Below are 20,336 nucleotides of genomic sequence, written 5' to 3'. Positions count from 1 at the left end.
AATCAGCGTGAGCCGCATCATGCAGGAAACCAGCGCATGTATGGCACTAAGACACGGACACATTATTCATATTTCTAACAATAAGCAGGGTATTTGAGAACTTTGGGTGGTCGCGAGTTACCCAAGTCACGCCGGACCATGTTAAGGATTATTAAGAGTCGGTGTGTAACAGCCAAACAAAGGCAGCTCCGAACAGCAGGGAGAATTAGGTCCCATGCATTCCAGAACGACTGCCTTGTGTCTTACCGAGAAATGTGACGTTACATTAGCCCAGTACCTCACTCCCCACTAGTCCCCTCATACATCCCCCTATGCTATCTCCCCAACATAAAGTTAGCGCTTAACTTACAAAAGAAAACAAGATGCCACTCATATGTCAATCCATTCAGTTAGAATTATGAAACAGATGTAAAATAGCAAAGAAATTGTGACCTTGAATATAAATGAAGAATACAGCATTTAAAATGTCTGCAGCCTACCCTTGAAACGTACAAATAGGTAATGTATTGACAAATAACTTCACAAATGAGTGTGTTCAGGCATACAGATGCATGGATTTTACACGAGATTGAGGAAGTGGCTGGGTGGCCAAGAGGCTGGAACACTAAGCTGCCACTGCAAAAATGCCTGGGTTCAAATCTCTGGGCAGCTGTGCACGACTGATGCGGATTCACGAGTGCAGCGAATCTATGGTCTCTTCATAACAATTCATAATGTTAAACTCTATGGTCTCTGTTTGTTTGTTTGGTCATCAACGATTGCGTATAACAAATAAATCACATTCAATTGTGATGAACATTACTCCTGGTGGCTGGGCGGATGGGAAAGCGCTGCCCCCGCCCCCCCCCCCCGATTGTGTGAACCGGAGGTCACGGGAAGGGGTCACATAAATATGTTTTTGTAAAATCCAATTCCGTGTGGCCGTTCTCTAACGGGGAGAGATGCACCGCTTTTTCCAGCGTTCCGGACGGATCTTTTCATCTCATGACACGATGGAATAAAATTGGCCAAAAAACAAGACGGACTCATGAAAAAAAATTCTGAAAAAAATCGATGAGTTCAGGTTGAACGTTGTACGTGTGAATCTGCCGAAACCAAACTAAAATCAGCAACGTCGATGTTTGTACCTCTCAGGTAATCCAGCAAGCTGCCGTGCCTCATGAGCTCGGTGATGATGTAGATGGGCTCCTCTTGACTGCACACAGCGTAGAGTTGGATGAGGTTCGCGTGGCGGAGTTGCTTCATGATCTGCGCCTCCCCGATGAACTCCTCTTTTTTCATAGCTCCTGAGCAGCGTGGCGGGTGCAAGAAGAAGCAGGGCATAGCCAAAGTCAACATCGCATTATTGGATACATGCTATTGCAACAAGTGCGCATCTCTTCTGTTACGTTCCACCTGCCTTCAATAAAACCTCCTGTGTTCGAAGCCAGTTCAAACACGTTCATTGATATTCGAGCCATGAGCCGCACAATGAACATCACTCGATTTTGTTGCGAAATCACTAGCAGTCCTCTAACGGCGTCATCGCCATGAAAATGTCATTTCTTTCAAGCGTACCAAGTCAGTGGCATTGTCGATCTCATGTAATAAAAACTAGAGAAAGGATGCGTGTGCGGTAATCACAGTGAAGGTGCCATTGTTGTAAAATCGTTCATTTATGTTCACGGAGGTAGAAGGGGCATTATATTCATGTACAGCATACAAGTCAACACCGTTCAACATATTTCGCACTTAAAAGTGAAACGTGCGACCCTCCCGTGTCCACAAATTATTCTTGCTTGTGCGATCTGGTAGCGCCATTTCATTCTACATGGTACATTAGCATTTCCCGAACCGACGGTTTGCATGGTTGACTACGTGCGGTGTGAAATAAGTTCAACACACACACACATGCACGAGCATTGGTTGCACATCATTTGCAGACGCACGCAATTCGACACAAGTACCACGAGCCAATGAATGAATTATCGATCGACAAATTATTTTTCCCCCTTCCGGGGCGTAGTGGTTGCTGTATCCTGGTGATTTGGTGCACAAACGACGACCGTCAGACCTGGCTTGAGGGTTTTCACCGCCACCAAGGTGCTGTTGTTCCAGAGGCCTTGCCACACCTCGCCGAACATGCCAGCCCCCAGCCGTTTCTGCAGTTGGATCGAGGCCCGCGGGATCTCCCACTTATCCACCGTGTTGTAGGACAGTCCTATCGTGGTGGGAGCTTCAATCTGCCATCACAAAAGGGCGCAGGAATGCGTGCTGTTACGCGACTAAATGGTCGTGCGACGTTTAACGCAACTCGACGATGTACTTTGTAAATACCGTAAAACATTTTCTTCCCGAATAATTTTCCTAAAGTTCAAGGTAATTTCAACATGTTAGATTTTGACCAGGTCATTGGCACACATTGCCTTCATCACCATTCGCCATGAAGAACTCACTGCTGGATGAAGACCTCCCACCAAGCCACCACCAGATCTCACAATCCTGCGATGCACCAAATCCATACAGCACCGTTGCACGAAGCCATTTGATCGTTGTTTCCTCTACGAAGTGTTATATATATATTCCTTCACCTTATCCATCACCCATTCTCACCAAGTGTCCTACCCACTTTGTCTTCATAGCTTTGAAGATTTGATTAACTTATGTACGTTCTCAAATCGAGAACATACACAAATGAGATGTTAACTGCCTCGCCTGGTATACAGGAGGTTGTGGGTCCGATCCCAACCCTGGTGACCGTATATTTGGAGTTTGCATGTTCTCCGCGTGGTCTCGTTAATTTTTCTGAAAATCCTCCGGTTTTTCCCTCCACATTTAGAAACATGCATTTAGAAGATTTGGCTGCGACTATAAATTTCCACAAAAGCTACTTTGTTCGGCTATGACTTGTGGCTAGTTCGCTTCTGAAAAAGAACTATATAGCTCAGTGGGCCTTACGTGGTAAAAATAAAAAGTTTAGTTAAGTTTAGTAGTTTAAATCCATGCGTTCCTCTGTCCGTCTCTCAGTGTAATTCCAAGCATGTATCTCTCCATGCTTATCGTAAACTTTTCAGTTGTTAGATATTTTTTGGTAATTTTTATTCATAACCATCTTTCTGAACCACGTCATAGCAGATTGTTGCACATTACTTTGCATTATCAAGTTCAGCTTTCCAAAAAAAACATGGGTCTGCTCATGTGAATGTCACTTTCGTCTCATTTATTGCAGGCAGCAAATGTCAACAATGCCTCACAAAAGCAGTCAAATTCATCAATAATACTGCGCTAAAAACTAAAAATATATGCAAAATAAGCGAGCTTTCAGGCAGAGAGACCGAGTGGATAAAATTTGGAGGCTGCATTTCAAACCACGGGGCTTGAGAATAATTTTAATTAAAAAAAAAGTTTCCAAATGAACACTTTCACCAAATTGTTTGTTTAATGATGCCTCACAGAATCACGTGGTTTTCTGTGGGGAATCCGAGCTCCGTGCAACACCTGTCTCACGGCCAAGTTTTTGTTTGTTTCTCACGACGCGTTAATCCCTTGTCGGGGAACCTGAGAACAGAGCACAGAAGAGGGAGGAACCAAAAAAAAAAAGCTCACCACCACGCAGGGTTTTTGTAAGGCCATGCAGAGCCCATCAGAGTTTGATTTGTAGTACTGCACCAGTTCAATCAGATTTTGGAACGTGACCCGTCTCGATATGAAGAAGCCACCATTCTCATCCAGTTGCCGGATCCGGTAATGCTTCACGGTACTGCCGTCGCGCACTGAAAATAGACAATCACAGAATAGGCCGGATTAAATATGACACCGAGGTGGTATGGTCAGAGATCGGCCAAATAGCTCGGCTGTGGTGTGTGTGCGTGTTCATACCCTTGTGTGTGCAAGTGGGGAGTGCAACCCGAGTTCGATTCCCGCTCACGGTCGACTCAACCTCAAATGAGTTCCTGGTGCGGTGTGTAAACATCACCACTGGATAGAAAAAGGCGGCCGGGCCTTGTATTGGCCACCCACCCCCTCGTGTGCCGTGCCGGCCTTCATAGGTGTTCGCTAACAGCACTTGCCCCAACAGTCTGTGAGGCGAAAAGGGGGGATCTTTATCTTTATCTTTTTTGAGTCGGCAAGCGATTTTTTTCACGAAGATATTGTGAACTATACCTTGGCCCACTCCTAGAGGTCTTCATTTCCATTATGCAATAGCCATAATGAGAAACACAAATCAAAGGACGTCTTTCTTTCACGAGTGTAACATTTGCCATTAAACTGCGCGTATGTTTGGTTTGTGGCCATGATATTCTACGGTATGCACATCACCGTATTTCACGCTGGTGGAGCGGAAGGGTATCACGGTTAGCGCATGTGCCGTGAACCCAATCACGCGAATTCGATTCCTGGCCACGCTAAACATTGGTGGGCAAGGTGATGCATGAGTTAGTACTGGCCTGCCTAAACCCCCTCGCCAATCCGCACTGACCGACCTGCTAAAGCGTGGTCTCACAACTCCCACCACTGACACAGAGCAAGGAGGCCGTCCAACAGTAGAGACACGTAATTTTCATTCACGGGTACGCTGAATATGCTGTGCTTTTATATATATGTGTGTGTGTATGCACACAACTTTTTTTGGAATGCGGCCTAAAAGTACAATTCACGATCAATCGGTTTGCACATATATATTTGGCCACTTAAATGCCCCAGCAGCAACTCAAAGCGCCTTACGGAATCACAACCCCCCAGTAAAAGCAAAAGCGCATAGAGCTAAAACACTCTTTGTCAAGGGGGGGGGGGGGGAGGGGGATTCAGCCAGCAGATTACATCAAAGTCCACGTCCACGTGGCACCAAGACGCACGACTGAAGCTTGGGTATGCCTTCCTGAACATATTACTACTATAATGAGCCAAGTATGTCTGTTTGTGTGTAACGCGCGTGACGTCACGCAACATTCCACCCCACCCGTCATTAATATTCATGAGCGCGTGACGTCACTCCACATGCCCCCCCCCGTCATTAATATTCATGAGTGGGTGGATTTTTACACTCACGCAGAAGAAGGTCGAGCGGAAATACATTTTTTTTTCGCAAATTCGCTTTAACTTTGACGTTTCTTTATTGAAAGTGAATCTAATAAGTAATTATACGCAGCAACAAAGTGGATTTGGTGTTTTTATTCATGCCTTCAGCACTTGAGACAAAAGGCAAGTCTAATTTATGCTTCTACATTATGGTAAAATAGCCACTTCTCAGTGATTTTCCAGATATTGTATCGATTTCCAATTCATTTCAATCCCAGCGACCGAAAGCAGAAGAGAATTAAGTATCAGAGCAGTGAATTTGAACAAATTGAAGATCAGTTATATACAGTGCTAGTGACATCAAGTGAGGTGTTTTATGATGTAGTTTTGTGCAAGAATCACTGCCATTAAATTTACACAAGATTCAATTATACTCTGCTCAATTTTTTCAGAAATATTACAGCTTCCATCCTAGGACGGGCAAACAAGTGGTTAATAAGGGATCAAGATCTTAATAATAATACTACAGGTTTGTTTTTTTGCGCTTGGTCACCGTGATACAACAAATCGTGAACGTACGACTCTGAATCCGCGACTGGTGCCTGCACTCAAAACCTGTTCTCATTGCTGCTATAATGTATATTAAATGAATGTAGTGTGTGTGTGTGTTATAACACGCCGCACGCAGTTGGTTTCACGGTTGCTACGTAACCAAATACAAACATCAATGCCACCTGAGACCTTCACCGTGGAACTCCCTACGAGGGTGTGGACGCAAACAAAAGGTTGGGACCGCGGGGAAGGCGCAGAAGGAGCAACAGCGGCAGAGATCACAGCATCTCATCCATTCCCGTTGGTCGTTGGGCGGAGGATTAGCCACTGGCGCTTGTGAGGTGGCCAGGCGACTCGAACATCACAGTGAGGTTGGCACCGATGTTCGAATTGGATTTCAGCCGCTTGCGTTTATAGAAAAAAAAATGTTTGGTTTTCGAGTCTCGCGAGTTGATGGTCCATAAAGCCAATCACCAATGAATACACCAGAAAAAAAATCCAATTAAAAAAAATTCAATTAAAAATCGTAAGTGTGGTTTGCTCACTTATGGTTTAGCTCATTTCCAGCTTGAAAAAAGTATTCCTACGACTGTGACTCAGCAGACAATACTCGCTTGTAGCAGGGCAGCTGAAAAAGTTCTGCCCCCTACTATGTGGGCCAAAGAGCACTTTCAAGGGAACTTTATGAGTATTTCCACGATATCCACTTCCATAGGCCGTTCTGTAGCACGAAGAGTTGCGCTGCCGCTCTTCGAGAGACCGAAATGCAATGGCGGAACCAGCAATGAAAAATGAAAGAGGAGTTGTTAGTAAGTAAGGACTTGTCCCTTGTTTTTTATTTGACGCGTGTGCGGCCATTCATCGAGGGTCGAATTCGAACCGCGTGTGATCGGCATCGCGCTCGCTGAAGGTGTTGATGCCTTCAGAGAAGTCGTGGACTCTGTATACGCAACTGCGCACAATTCTGAGTCACTTATAACCGCTTTGCCGTTGCTTGTTGCCAATTATGGACTCAGACTATTGTCCTATCATCTCATAGAGTCCCTGGCACATAATAATAATATGCTATACAGTGGCAGTGGGGGTCTCAATGCCGATTTATTATTAATAAACCCCAATGATTCGATCGATATTATGGATTTCGATCGGATCATTGGGGGGGCACGTGCCACCCCCCCCCCCCCCCCCCCACTGGCTCTGCCAGTGCCCAAATGGATCCTTCGCCCCGTGACGTAACCGTCAATAGCACAATAGGGTAAACACGTGGGAGAAAAAACGCTCATAACTAATTTCAATTAAAACGTGGCACTTTGCACCTGGCACGTGCAGGCCTTTGAAAACAGGAAGGGATACCTGAGAGTGAGTAGTCGGTCTTTCTGCTCTCACTCTGCCGTATGAGGAAGGCGCCAGTTGTATTGACGTCTGCCAACAGATACTTTTCGGCATCTGCTCTCTTGATATCGCCAAAGAACCATCTGCAGGAAAAGACGAAAAACACGTTTTAAACACGGGCCAATCACGAGTTAGTGGCTGCATAACGGTTACAATGCGTTTAGACTTGTATCGGATAAATATCCGCTCGTGTTTCAAGCGACATTGACGAACGCATCAAATCATGTATTCTCCATGTGCATTCGTGTTAAGTCTTTGTATATATGCGAGTGATAGTCGTTTGCGTTGATTTTAATACCGGATAATAATAGCAATTGAGGTTTGTGTTATATATTTTTTTCTCTTCAAAGCAAAGGCAGCAAAAATCTGCCAATTAAAAATCACATTTCAGAAAATACATATTCACTGACTGCAACCACATTGTTGTTGTATATTACTTGGCTGTATACGGCATGTTTGCATTGAGGCACCTTCACACCATCTTGTGGGGAGTTATGAATGTGTGAGCTTATCACTTTTGACCAACATCATCATGACACAAGCACAGAATCGCATTTATACATTATGCAAGAGTTTGTTCTTAGCCTCATGACACCTGATACTTAGTAGATGTGACAGGAGAATGTACCAATGGCGTGTATTAATAAGTCTCAACAATAATGAACACCCAAAAGATCACTGGTCGATTTATGGGCGAAATTCTCAGCATATTTAAGTACAGGTTTTCGAGATTGTGCTCGCATAGCCCTCGGATGGACTTTCGGGCTGTATCGCGTGTTGGACAGGCACGATGTCCGATGTTTCGCGCAGCATGCTGGAAGCTTCTTCAGGAACTTCGAGCTCCCAGCATGTGGAGCGAAATGTCGAACGTCATGTTAACTACCACGCCTCGTATACAGGAGGTTCTAGGCTTGATCCAGACCCTAACACCTGTATATTTTGGTGTTTGCGTGTTCTCCCCGTGGTCGTGTGTATTTTTCTCCGAGTTCTCCGGTTTTTCCCCCCAAATTTAGAAGCATGTGTTTAAAGTATTCAGCTGTTAGAAATGTCCAAATGATAATCCACGTCATTGGGCTATCACTTGTCACCAGGTTGCTTCTGAAAGAGCTATATAGCTCAGTAGGCCTTATCTGGTAAAATAAAAATAAAATGTTTAGTTAAAATTGTTCATAGTTTACACAAATGAGCAACTGTAAAAATAGCTAGAGCATTCAGGGCGGCCGAGTCACCAACTTACTGGATTTACATTTAAACATGAGAAATAACTCGGCTTAATTTAATACAAGTGCATGTGTAATTTTAATAGTATTAGGTTTCAAAAATAGACAGCCAGAGACAATGACAGTGTTTGTTTTGTTATATACTGTGCTGTATGTGAAAGGTTTTTATTACAGGAGCATCTCTATTAGAATTGTCATTGGATGGAATTTGTCACACACAACTTACATCAACTTACACATGATTCACTGCATAATTGAATGCATTTATTCCACAAAGTCCATACATTCATATCCTGGTCATGAGTAAGATACATTGTTGAATATGGGGGGGGGGGGGGGGGAATTAATTTGAAATCCATTCATTGCTGATGAAGGTTAGCGCATTAAAACTCAAAGAGCACCACAGTATTGTATGCAATTTCTGCAAAAAGTTAACATTTAAAATAACGTTGGGTTAAAATAAGCATGCGAATTTTCGGTTCGTTCGATCCCATTATTTATATAGCAAGGTTTATAAAGCACACGGACTCTTTCAGGAGGGTCCTGTCTTAGAAAATTTGGCAAATTTCATAAAATATCACTCATTGGTTTTTTCGGTAAAGTCACGTATGTAGAAATACAATAAAATATATTACCGAAAAATCAATGAGTAATTTTATGCAGTCACGAAAGCTTTAATACTTCATAAAATATGTTCATGAACAGATTAAGGTATTGAAGCAAATGAGCCTCATTGCTCAACACAAAAAACTATACTACGTAATATGAATCACTTACTATGCTCAAATCACTGTACATGTAAATCTTTTTAATGACTTTTTTTTACTATGCTGGCCCAAAATTTGTCTTAAAATACTGGACCCCAGTATTAAGACATTTTACTAATTCTTATAGTTTTTTTTACCACAAAGTATGAGAATGAAAAACATGTTTATACATTCACAATTGAAATACTAATTACAGAGTCGTGCAAGTTGAATGTACATTAGAAATTAAGGCAGCTCGCAAAACTACCATCTTTGCCAAGTGGTGAAAAGTAATTTGCTAATACATTGGATACTCTGTATGGCTGTTGTGGAATTTTGGTTAAAATATTTACAAATGTCATGTCATATTCTTATAACATGAACAAAATAAATATATATTTCCCTTGGCGAAAATCACTTACATTTTTATTATTATTTTTTTTTTACCAGAAGCACCAAAGCTTACACAAATAAATACCCATCATAATTGACCATATTGTTTTAAAAACATCACGTCAATGTTCTGTGCTGGTACAAATTTGTACCCAATTAGCGAAACATAAATATTTGTGTGCCAGACTGTGTGACGCAGCCCTCTCTCACGTGCCAATGCTTCAACCGCCACGTCGCTTCAACAGTCATCACGATTGCAACACTGAAGCCAAACATTTACCCTCACTCAGAAAGCATTGGGAAGTGGCTTGCACAACAGTTAAGACGCTGCGCACTGAACCTGGCAACCTACATTCGATTCACGGCTACAGCGAGCATCAGTGGCGAGTGATGTACTGGGTTCCCCTTCATCACTAACCAACACTGACTAACGTGGTGAAGTATGGTCTACAATTTGCCATGACTGACATGGTATGGGGAGGCCTTCATCCAGCAGTGGACTGACAAAAAGCTGTAAATTATATAGGCATACAAAATAATGCGTGCCCAAATTACACACCTTTAAGTTTATACAAAAAAAGGTTTATGATCATTTGCATTGTTAAATGTACCCATATATCCATGTCTGTGTATATATAGAGATGAAGAAAAAGTCTTTATATTCGTCTCTGGCAAAATTAAGGTGACGCTATTGATCAAAAACACATTTTTTTACTCAAATGCACGCTGCAGAGATGTTTTTCCATCACCATAATCAGACGTCGTCTATCCCACTGCTGGATTCATTCCTCCCAAGTGCCATCGCCATCCCTCAAGGTGAGAAGGCTGCCGTGAGCAATCTCTCTCCGGAGCATGAACCGGCCTCGTGGCTCCATCTCCGTCGCTCTGGTCGTCCTCTCCCCTTCCTCCGGCTGCCATCCCATCGCCGGTCTCATCCATTGGCTATCATCTCCTTCTAGCGACGTATCCCGGTCAAGCAACTTTATTTTTCTTCACTGAGTCGTCAATATTGATGCTCCTGTTGTTTGTGGAGTGACTCATGCAGCCAGCTGTGGCTCTAGGGTTTGGTGTCACATGTTATTTATGTAGTTTATTGTAACAAAAAATTCGGTCACAGTTCCTGTGATCACTGTTACATTGCATTTATGGCTTTATTTTGGTGATTTCTAAAAGTTGTTTTGGTTTGGCCATGTTTTTGTTTATTGTAGTACGGAGTTAGACTGATGGCCTTAATCTAAGTTTTCTTGTTGTTGTTGTTGTTTGACTTGCATCCCACTGGGATTTTTGCACACAGCGTTGGTGTACGGTGCTATTTCAGGAATATTTTGATGTTTTTTCCTGGATTTTCTGTTTGCACAGTCACATAGTCACTTTAAGATGTTTTCTTGTTCATGTTTTTGTTTTTTTGTTTGTTGTGGTTGCACCCGATTCAAGAGCCGAATGGCTCACAGGGCTATACCAAATAAATTAAACTATGAAACTATATTACGTCTCTTGTTTTGAGAGACATGTTGACAGTGGGATAGGCTGTTTTATGGCGAAATAAATTTCTCGAACGATAACTATTATTGACACAACACTTGCTTTATTTATGAACATATCAAATATGTGTGAGCCGTAACTTAGGCCAAGTATGGTTTACAACATGTGCTAAGATAGAGGAAAGGACAACCCCCTCCTTGTTTTACATCTATTTCAAATTTTAACTTCAAACGGTGTTAATTGTAGTACCCTGCATTGCAGCAGGAAGTGCAGCAAAATTAATTGTTGCACAATACTATGCTGTCCAATGTCTACGCTGCACACGTTCATCAACACGTACTGACCAATAGTATTGAAGTATGGGTCAAATAACCCCGAAAGCTTGCATGGTATGGTGAGGCCCTCCTCCACTGGCGTATTGACAAGCGGGCTGCACATGTACATGTCACGAGGAGCAACCATCAGCGTTTGCTGTTGGTACTGAAAAACGGTGCAGCACGGCGTAGCCAGCGTTGATAATTACGTAACATTCCGGCAGTTATGAATCTCAAGTATAGAAAAAAAATATACCTCTCAAGTAAGGTTAAACTTCACTGTCGCCCTGAATGAAATGCCATTGTGTGTCTATGTACCTGCCTGATAACATAACATCGACACCTGGGTTGATTTTATGATTTGTGGACCTTGCTCCCTGGGGCGAGTGCATTGGTCTTCTCCCGGCCCCAAAGATAAACCAGAACAGAAGGTTCCAAAGAGGTACCGTGTATAGCAACTGCTGTTTAAATACGCCTAGTGATAACTGCATTCTATTACAAGCCGTATTTAACAATACAGTACAGTAAGATGCATATAATTAAGCATCTTGGTGTGTTTTTCTAAGATTATTTTTTGTTTGAATCTATGTTTATTGATTATCACGATTCAAGGCTGCCATTCGATTCAATATTGTTATTTTCGTGATGAATGTGGCAGCTACAAATGGTTGGAGGGTCTCATGTGAATATACTGTATACAATATATAAAGAAAAAAAGTGGTTCTCATGCACTCATATTCTGCAATGAATTCATAAATACCCATCAATTGATCAGTTTCAGGAGTAAGATCAATCATGAAATTTCAAGACGATGAGTGATGGCATTGGCCGGGAAAGGTCCTCAAAAAATAGAATTTCATGGCTGATGATGATGATACATTTTCAAGTGTAACCATGACGTTGGTGAAGGATTATTTGAACCAAATTCTCAAAATATTGTGAGCGTAGTTGGGATGTACAGGTATGTACCCTATTTTACGTATATTTTAGGCATGTGTTTGGTAAAATGGTGCATACTAAAGACATTTGACAAAAGCGTTCAAGGTTTTCATTGGCTGGTCAGGTGCATTCATTGCAGGACAAAGAAATCCGGGCAGGACAAGGAAATCCGGGCAGACCGAGATAACTCCGGATTCCAGTAAGAAGCATTTCTCAACAAAAAAAATGCCATTCCAATCTAGTCACAGCCGAGAAGGTTTTCGGTGGATCTAAGTGATGCTCGCACTCAAGATTCCAAGGGATCGCGAGCCCAATGACGACTGTGGGCCGATGGTACTTTGAATAGTAACCATGAGGCCTTACACGATCATTTTAGAGAGCCTGAGGTCGGGGTGGGGATGGAAGGTTCCGTGCCTTCCCGGATCTCGCTGGCAATCTAGCCGAGGATCGCTTGCTCACCCCCCAGTCTTCGGGATCTCAAACCTATGCTAAAATCTCATAATTTATTACATACCTATGTGTACAGGTCTATCTGTCAATCTACTACTTTGACGAGGGCATCCCAAGCCATGCCTTACATTAACATCGAGTACAGTAGTTAAGAATAAAATCTTTGTTAAACCTGAAAGGTCATTTAACTATTCTGCAGAGAGATCCTATATAAAAAACAGGTATCAATTACAAAGGGTTGAGAGGCTTTCAGAGATGGATTGATCATTGCTGGTGATGATGATTAAAGTACATGTACTTGTAGTGTCTTTTCTTGTTTTAAAAAGCGTTAAGTTTTAAGATTTGCTGGTTTTTTCATGTTTTAAAAGCTTCTCATAGATACAGCATAGCATGAGAAGGTAAAACTTGAACTCCATCCTGCAATTTTTGGATGCCAAAAACCAGCTGAACAGGTAATGAACCGTCATACAGACCATGCACAGGAATGTGCTTGTACAGGCGAGATTATTTTGTTGGACCTTACACAAAGTTTTACCCGCGACACACCGTGGAAAGGGGAGTAGAGTCGTCGTTAAAAAGGGCAGAGATGGCAAAGATAACCGGGACAAGGTACGGATGATGGGGAGGAATTCGCCAAAAAGAGGGACACAGCTCAAGATGAGCAGCTGGAAGAAAGCAGCACCAGGCAGGAAGGGGAGGAGGATGGGAAGAAGGAATGACCAGGCGAATATGTCAGGGATGCATGTATGCCTGTATACTTGTTGAAATTATTTTACACCGTACGTAGCTAACTGTACTAATCGGAGGTGCAGACAAGTACAACAAACAACACAAAAAGCAGTTCTAAAGAAAGTCGTTTTCAATATAAAATTTAACTTGCCTAGCTCTAGTGGCTTCCTAATATCGGAAGGAAGAGCGTTTACAGACGGCCGCAGAAGCGCATCTGAAAGCACGCGATGCCATGACCGTCTTTGTTCGATGGCAAGCCAAAAGCCACTGCTGCGAGGATGACCGGAGTTGTGATGGTTTATGGTCATCTCTCATCACCCTATTATCCCTTCAGAGGGTGATGAAAGACGGGAAGTAGGGAGAGAGAAGGAACAAGCAAGAAGTAAGCTGCGTGGAGCAGAATCTGTTTCCATAGTGGGTGGGGAGAGGGGAGGAGATTCAGAGTGGTGGTGGCCACGCAGGTCAGGTGATTTACGGGAGGCTTGAGCCGATTTAGATATATAGATTAAAAATATGGGGGCATACAGCATCAAGTTACCTGCATCCAACTATTCTACAGTATTAAATAACGTTATCAGGAATCTCACCGAATTCTCGCATACAGTATATATTTCCATTAAATGTATCTAAAATAATAAATGCCAAAAAGGTTAAGAAAACTGGTTTAAAACAAATCAACAGGATGCATCACCGATCATTAAAATAATACAAGTGCATCAAATCAAAAATTTTAACCACATTGCGTTGCATTGTTAGATTTGTGGGAGGGAGGCGGATATACAGGGGGAAGAGGGGATGGTGGGGGGGAGTAAACATTCCTAGAATGTGAGTATAGCGATAATCAGCAAGCGCAAAGCCATTCCTACGGCTGATGTTTGTGTGGCTTACCAAGTCGCGTTTTGGGTGGCTTGGAGGGGGTTTGAATAGATGGGGGCCCAGTTTGCTGGTAGTCTACGTCATTCATTCTACATTTGTAGCTTTGGCATTTCAGTGTAGAAAGGCAGCGGATGCTATAAAAGGTATTTACCCCAGTAAAGGGGGGGGGGGGGAGTCGAGTTAAAGATTTTTATGAGGACATTTAGAGATGCCCCCATGGGTTTTGATGCCACGGAAGGAGACATTTCCAGGACGCATTCATTATATTAAAGTGTTCAATTATTATGAAATGCAAGTTTCGGATGTTGGAGCATGGTCGGTATCTCATGTGTATTTGTTTAATCGGATATCCCTAAAGTATTTGATTATTTGTTACCTGCCAGCCATGGTGGCCACTTCAGAGTTGCAGGCCTCTCTGACCTCCCCTAAGTGTCGTGAAGTAGTAGCATTGCTGGTCAAAACATCACCGACTATATAGTCATCAATATCGGCAGGGAAATAGCAGAAAATTGGTGACTAAAAGAGGAATATTGTATAATGCTGTGCCACAAAGCCTTACAAATGTTTAGCCGAATGAGTGGGATGTTTATGCTTCCTCATTGCTGATGTGGACTTGGCAAAATATTTTCATTGGGAACTCTGGACATAGTTCACATTCATAAGAGGTTTTGTTGGGTTAGATCACGTAAATATATAAATGTGTCGTTAAAACCCGCCACCACCCGACACAGCCAACTAGTAAGGGTTGTCACGTAAACAGAACGTGGCCAATTCGTCACTAGTACAGCACACCGGTGTGTTGGAGGGCCAACGACACGTTTATATATTTACACGATCTAACCCAAAAACCTCTATTATGTTAGATATTGGTCGCGAAAGCCTACGTGTTAAATAGTTCACATTAGAGACCAGGTTACATTACCGCTCATGCGTGTTAATCATTAAATAGCGCTAACGAGCTCTCGTAAAGAGCCACCGGACGGAAAATAAAGTCCTCGAGATTAACTTATGTACACCGGCATATTCGGTTAGATGCAGCTGGTAAGAATTGCTTTGTCAAGATTGAATCCGGTTTGCCTAAAACAGGGTATGCACCTTGCCTTGTACAAAATGCAAATAACTCAGTGAGCCAAAGTTAAACGCAAACCTTTGCTTGGGATAAGCTGCGTTAAAATTAATGTGCTACATAAACAAGGAAGTAGAATGGCGGCGCGGATAATGTAAACAGGTTACTCATTTCAAGTGATGGAGTAAGGGCGTTTTTGAAGTGTAATCTTTTCTCGAATGTAAAAAAGCTTTGCTTGCAACAGCAAATGCCTCTATCGTGTCAGTACAGTATGTGTATATGGTAAATAACAGTGATTTTTGCCACCATTTACCACCGAGAGCATGTTTTGGTAACTTTTTTAAATGTGTAAATTACATGCGGTTGAAAGAGCACCACATTTTGCATGAAGTGTGATACAACGCAATTTCACTTGACAATATAGTGCAGCACTGAACTGCAGTGAATTATTGTACAATAAAGTGATGTCCTTTGTTAATAGTACAGGCCCAGCAATAGCCATGCACTCATTATTAACCTCCAAACTATATATATGTGTACTATTTGGTTCTTTCGGTAAAGTCACGTAGGTAGAACAAATATATATCACGACGTTTCGATCGCAACACAAGCGGTCCTCAGGCGGAAAAAATAATCCAGCAGTTCCACTGGATTCCTGCAGTCACGAAAGCTTCAAATCAAGATATATATGGTTGACAGGGTTGGCATTAACAAGCAATGCCACCGAGTTTCATTTCGGGCCACGGTTGAGATCAGTTAAGATTGATATTTGGTCTTGAACACTGGCACGGCTAAAAATAATCATAATGAATTATAACGATAATAATGTCTATCGAAGCACTCCACATTGTGTGTGCACTGCAGGGATTATTAAAGGAGAGGCTTCTTTTTTTCGGAGCCACTTGTACAAATATTCGTATTTTTGTTTTGACAACAAAAAATTACAGCCGGGTGTCAATGCTATTAAAAAGTGGCCATTCAGACGAGTGCAAGGGCATATTGCGTTTTTTTTTCCCTACATGCACCAGCAGCTGTCTCTAGAGTTCGCCACCACAACAACAAAAAACTGGGACATATCATCGGGAGGAATGAGAACGTATCGCAGTACTGTACTCAGAAGAAGGGGGAACGGCCCTGAATTAAATCGTCTTTAGTGGTGCGCTGTTAAGCAACTGACAAAAAACCAAGACCTATAACGTCACGCGACTACCAGCAGATCATGTACACACCAGTACCTGACTTTCACCTATTAGTGAAATTCAAGGTCGTGTGTATTTTTCTATAAGGGGCCGTCCATAAATGACGTCACGCGATTTTGGACGATTTTTGACCCCCCCCCCCCGTCACAAAAAGTCAGACCCCCCCCCCTCAAATATGACATCACAAAGCTCTGCTCCCTTCCCCCCCCAAAATATAAAAAAATGCTTCAAATCGCTTTAAACTATTATCATTGTAGTGCGTATTTAATGTGGCGCTGCACTCTGATGTTGTAGGAGTTGTCATAACAATTACATATTTATTTAAAGTTGCGCATTTTGATGCGACGGACACATTTCTCAACCCCACCCCCTCGTCACACATCGTCACACATCGTCTGACACCCCCCCCCCCCTAGGTGCGTGACGTCATTTATGGACGGCCCCATACCCCCTCACCCACCAGCCTTTAGTGGCTAATTGTCTCACGACAAAAATCTGCGTAATTTTGCTGCGTGGAGGGTCTGTGGCCAAGCGGATAGGATGCGAGGTTGTTAATCGATTAAACATTTCGGGTTCTAATAGCGATCACTTTGGCGAGAGCGTCTCTCTGCATAGAGACACAAGTTGCAACTTTCAAAAAAATGATTTCCTACACGGTACAATAATACGACAATAATAATAAACCCGCGTGTGAACAAGGCATAATTTGCACTGCTATTATTGTTTGAATGCAGCCGTATACCCCGCTATCCAGAATGGATTTTTCGTGGAGCGCAAACATCCATTGTCCTCCCGTTTTCCCCCTGTGCTCCCAGCTCCTCCCCCCCAGCATGGGCATCGTTCCCTCTTCCCTATCAGCTGCCCAGGGGCGTGTGGGGCAGGACTTATAAGTCACATATTGATATACCGTATTTATATACCGTACAGGACAAGTACTTTCCGGAACGCTGCTTGGCTGTCTTGAGGAGGAGTACACGCGGACGCCTATCCACAATCCTTCCATGTGTATGGTTCCTGAAGCCCTCTCGCGGGCTAGCAGACCTCAGACATTGGGTATTCAGCTCCTGAACACATTGCTGCTGCTGCTGCCGCTGCATCATGCACGCGTTTAAAAAAAAAAACCAGAACATCGTTGCGTCCCGATATTCCCACCGCCCGCATCGGGGAGGACACGTGAAGGCGGAGAAGATGGATGGATGTGGCGGCATTGACACGCGAGGGCATCATTCTCGCGGAGCAGCTTTGCGCGCGCGGGGTTTGCCCCTCTCCGACACAACAACAAAAGCATTTTGCGTTTCGCCACGCACCGTGGCGGAGCGCAAAAGGAGGAGCAGCAAAAGTTGGCGAGCAACAAAAGTTGGCGAGCGAGACAAGTCACGACCACAGAGTAGGGAAGGGTGTCGATGAGGAGGAGGCGTTGTGATGTGTGTGTGTGGTTGTTGCTTTGTGAAGCGACTCACGGCTCTGCGTCGAGGCTCTGATACTCGGCGACGTAGTTGGCAGGGATGTATCCCCGGGTGTTGTAGCGCTCGTTACTGGTGCTCGCCGTCTTCTTCTGCGCGTACCACCAGTCCGAGTTCGTCTTGTCCGTCACCTCGAGGAGTTCGCCCTCCTTGAAGCTCAGATCCTCGTTTGTTCGTCCGTCGTAGTCGTAGAGGGCCACGTAGAGAGGCAGCGGCTTGAACACCGGAATGGGAAATCTATGCGATTGTGCGGCTGTATGCTGGAGTTGATTTGGAGGAGGGAAGGCAGTCTGATCTCTTCCCGTGGGCCAACACAATTGCCAGAGGCATTCGCAGCAAGGGCAGCACGATCTTAAGCACGTAGCCATGGTGTTCGTTTAGCAGGTCCTTCGCCGTTCTTCTTCGAAGATTGTACGAGGCTATTAAAACAACAACCACAACCTAAAACGACAGCAGCAATCGCCTACCCACACAACTTCACCATTTCGAACGAATCGTCATTATCTCAACTACACACAGCTGGCTCGCTCTCCCTCTCTCAAGACGTGGGCGGGGGGAGCCATGATGCCAAACTTTTAAAGTAGCGAAAATTGCTTTTCTTTTGTAGTCGTTTGCTTGCGGATTTGCGAACGAGCAAGTCGCCGGTCGTGTTGACGACAACGCCGCAGCTTTGCCGAGAAAGCCGGCGACCCCTCCGCTCGTGTCGCGAAACCCGCGGCGTCGATCAGGAAGAAGGAAGTCGCGCGCGTGGAATCCCGCTCGACCGGACGGGCGCGACCTCCTTCATTATTATTAGCAGCTTTCTTTTGCCAGAGTCGCGTGCATGCGAGACAGGTCGCCCAGGTGGGTAGGTAGGGGGGGGGGGGTGCTTTGTTAGGCTTCACCCGTCCTTCACTGTATCACGTAGGCGATAAGCCTTTTTTGCGTACGCAGGGCAGCGGCGCTATGCGTTTCCTCGTTCTCTCATTGCCCAAGCGCCCACGTTACCTGGAATATCCAGGTGAAGCTGGATTCGTATCTACACACCAACTGCGCCCCCCATCACCCCACGTCAAAGATGTCCCGTGTCGCCTTAACAAGTGCTGTTAGCGAGCCGGCACTGCACACGAGGGAGTGGGTTGGAAATTGACCACGCCCGACCGCCTTTGTCTCCCCGGCCGGCAATATTTACACACCGCACCCAGGTACTCATTTGAGGCTGAGTTGACCTAGGGGAGGCCCAGGAACGGTTCCGATAATCATCACTGTGTGCGGGAATCGAACTCGGGTCATCGGGTTCGTAGCGTAGCGAACCGCACGCTATTTCTACAGTGTAAAACTGGTATTGGCCAATCTTCCCGATGCTACGTTGATAAAGAGCTTAGCTTACTGCCCCCACCATCACCAATCCCTTCTCTCCACCCTCGCTCTCTGGGTTTCATTATTTTCTTTGCATGCGTCGGGTGAACGTTTCGTGACCAAAGGCGAAATTTTGGGAGTGATTAAGCCAAACGGGATGGGTGGATACGCGCCACACGAAATATTTGGCAAATTATAAAGAAAAAAAGTGTGTGCAGCCATGAAATTGCTTGCCTCACGTCACTTAGCAAAAAAGCCTCCATAAGAAGGAGCTCTACAGAGACTGTTCAGGAGAAATGTTGGCAAACTCTGAATCAATGATGTGGACTTTGACCACAATTGTTGACACCTAGATGACCAATGTTATTTAATTCGCACAATTGTTACGTTTGTTATATCAAGGAAAGCCCGACTGAGTTTCGAAACTCTTTTTGCCAAGAGTTTTAAAGTAGGGGGCGATGTTGCTTTGTGAAATCCGAATTGAGTAATTTTCAGGTCAGTTTATTTTGGCTAAGGCCCATTGAGCCACGCTCTTTTTCACCGTAGCATCGGGAAGTTTGGCCAATACGAGCTTTACAGTTTTTTAGCCACGTGAGAAAAGTAGAGAACCCGGAGAAAGACCATGCAAGATAGGAAGAAAACATACAGGGAATGGAACCCATCGACTGATGGCTGTGACAACCTGCTGCCCTGTGTAATGATTATGTTTTGCGTAACATGTCTTTTTAAAAGTACGTTAGTCTCTGGTGTTTTTTTTAATTGTTTGACTTCTTGGCTTGACACATCCGTGAGATGACTTGTCGTGTTTAACATTGCGTTAAGTATCATTCTAAACACAAATACTTGTCATTCCTATAATAAATATTTCGCCTCCCGTGGAATGCCAGGGCTAAATTACCAAAATCCAACTGGGTCGGAACACGTATGAACGGACCTGTTAACGCATATGTAAACGGATTGCACCATACATACAAACACACATACTGTACAGAAATGTAAAACACGCACATGGGCATGTAATTAAATTGTTCGAAACGATGTAAAGATCGGGTATTTTCGGGAACGGACTACATTTGATATTTGCATGTTTATTGCAATTGCATCTTTTTTGACGGTGGAATACTTGTATACATTTCGTGACGCGCTTTTAAATAAAGTAGGAAATTACAACTGATGGAT

General features: G+C 43.8%; 1 protein-coding gene across 1 annotated transcript in view; it reads right to left on the bottom strand.

The window, feature by feature from the left end:
- Positions 1–18,770, bottom strand: part of LOC116942587 (tyrosine-protein kinase Src42A-like) — a 32,229-nt gene extending 13,459 nt beyond the window's left edge. Inside the window, exons 1-5 of the mRNA XM_032954668.2 lie at positions 17,817–18,770; positions 6,904–7,025; positions 3,586–3,752; positions 2,054–2,222; positions 1,128–1,286 (exon numbers count right to left, since the gene is read on the bottom strand). Coding sequence (XP_032810559.2) covers positions 1,128–1,286; positions 2,054–2,222; positions 3,586–3,752; positions 6,904–7,025; positions 17,817–18,187 — 988 coding nt within the window. The 5' untranslated portion in view covers positions 18,188–18,770. The remainder of the gene's footprint in view (positions 1–1,127; positions 1,287–2,053; positions 2,223–3,585; positions 3,753–6,903; positions 7,026–17,816) is intronic.
- Positions 18,771–20,336: the final 1,566 nt, after the last annotated feature.

Source organism: Petromyzon marinus, chromosome 15, assembly GCF_048934315.1.
Source record: "Petromyzon marinus isolate PM22_M1 ecotype Great Lakes invasive population chromosome 15, UKy_Petmar_22M1.pri1.0, whole genome shotgun sequence".
Classification (NCBI taxonomy): Eukaryota; Metazoa; Chordata; class Hyperoartia; order Petromyzontiformes; family Petromyzontidae; genus Petromyzon; species Petromyzon marinus.
This window is presented reverse-complemented; position numbering and strand designations above follow the sequence as displayed.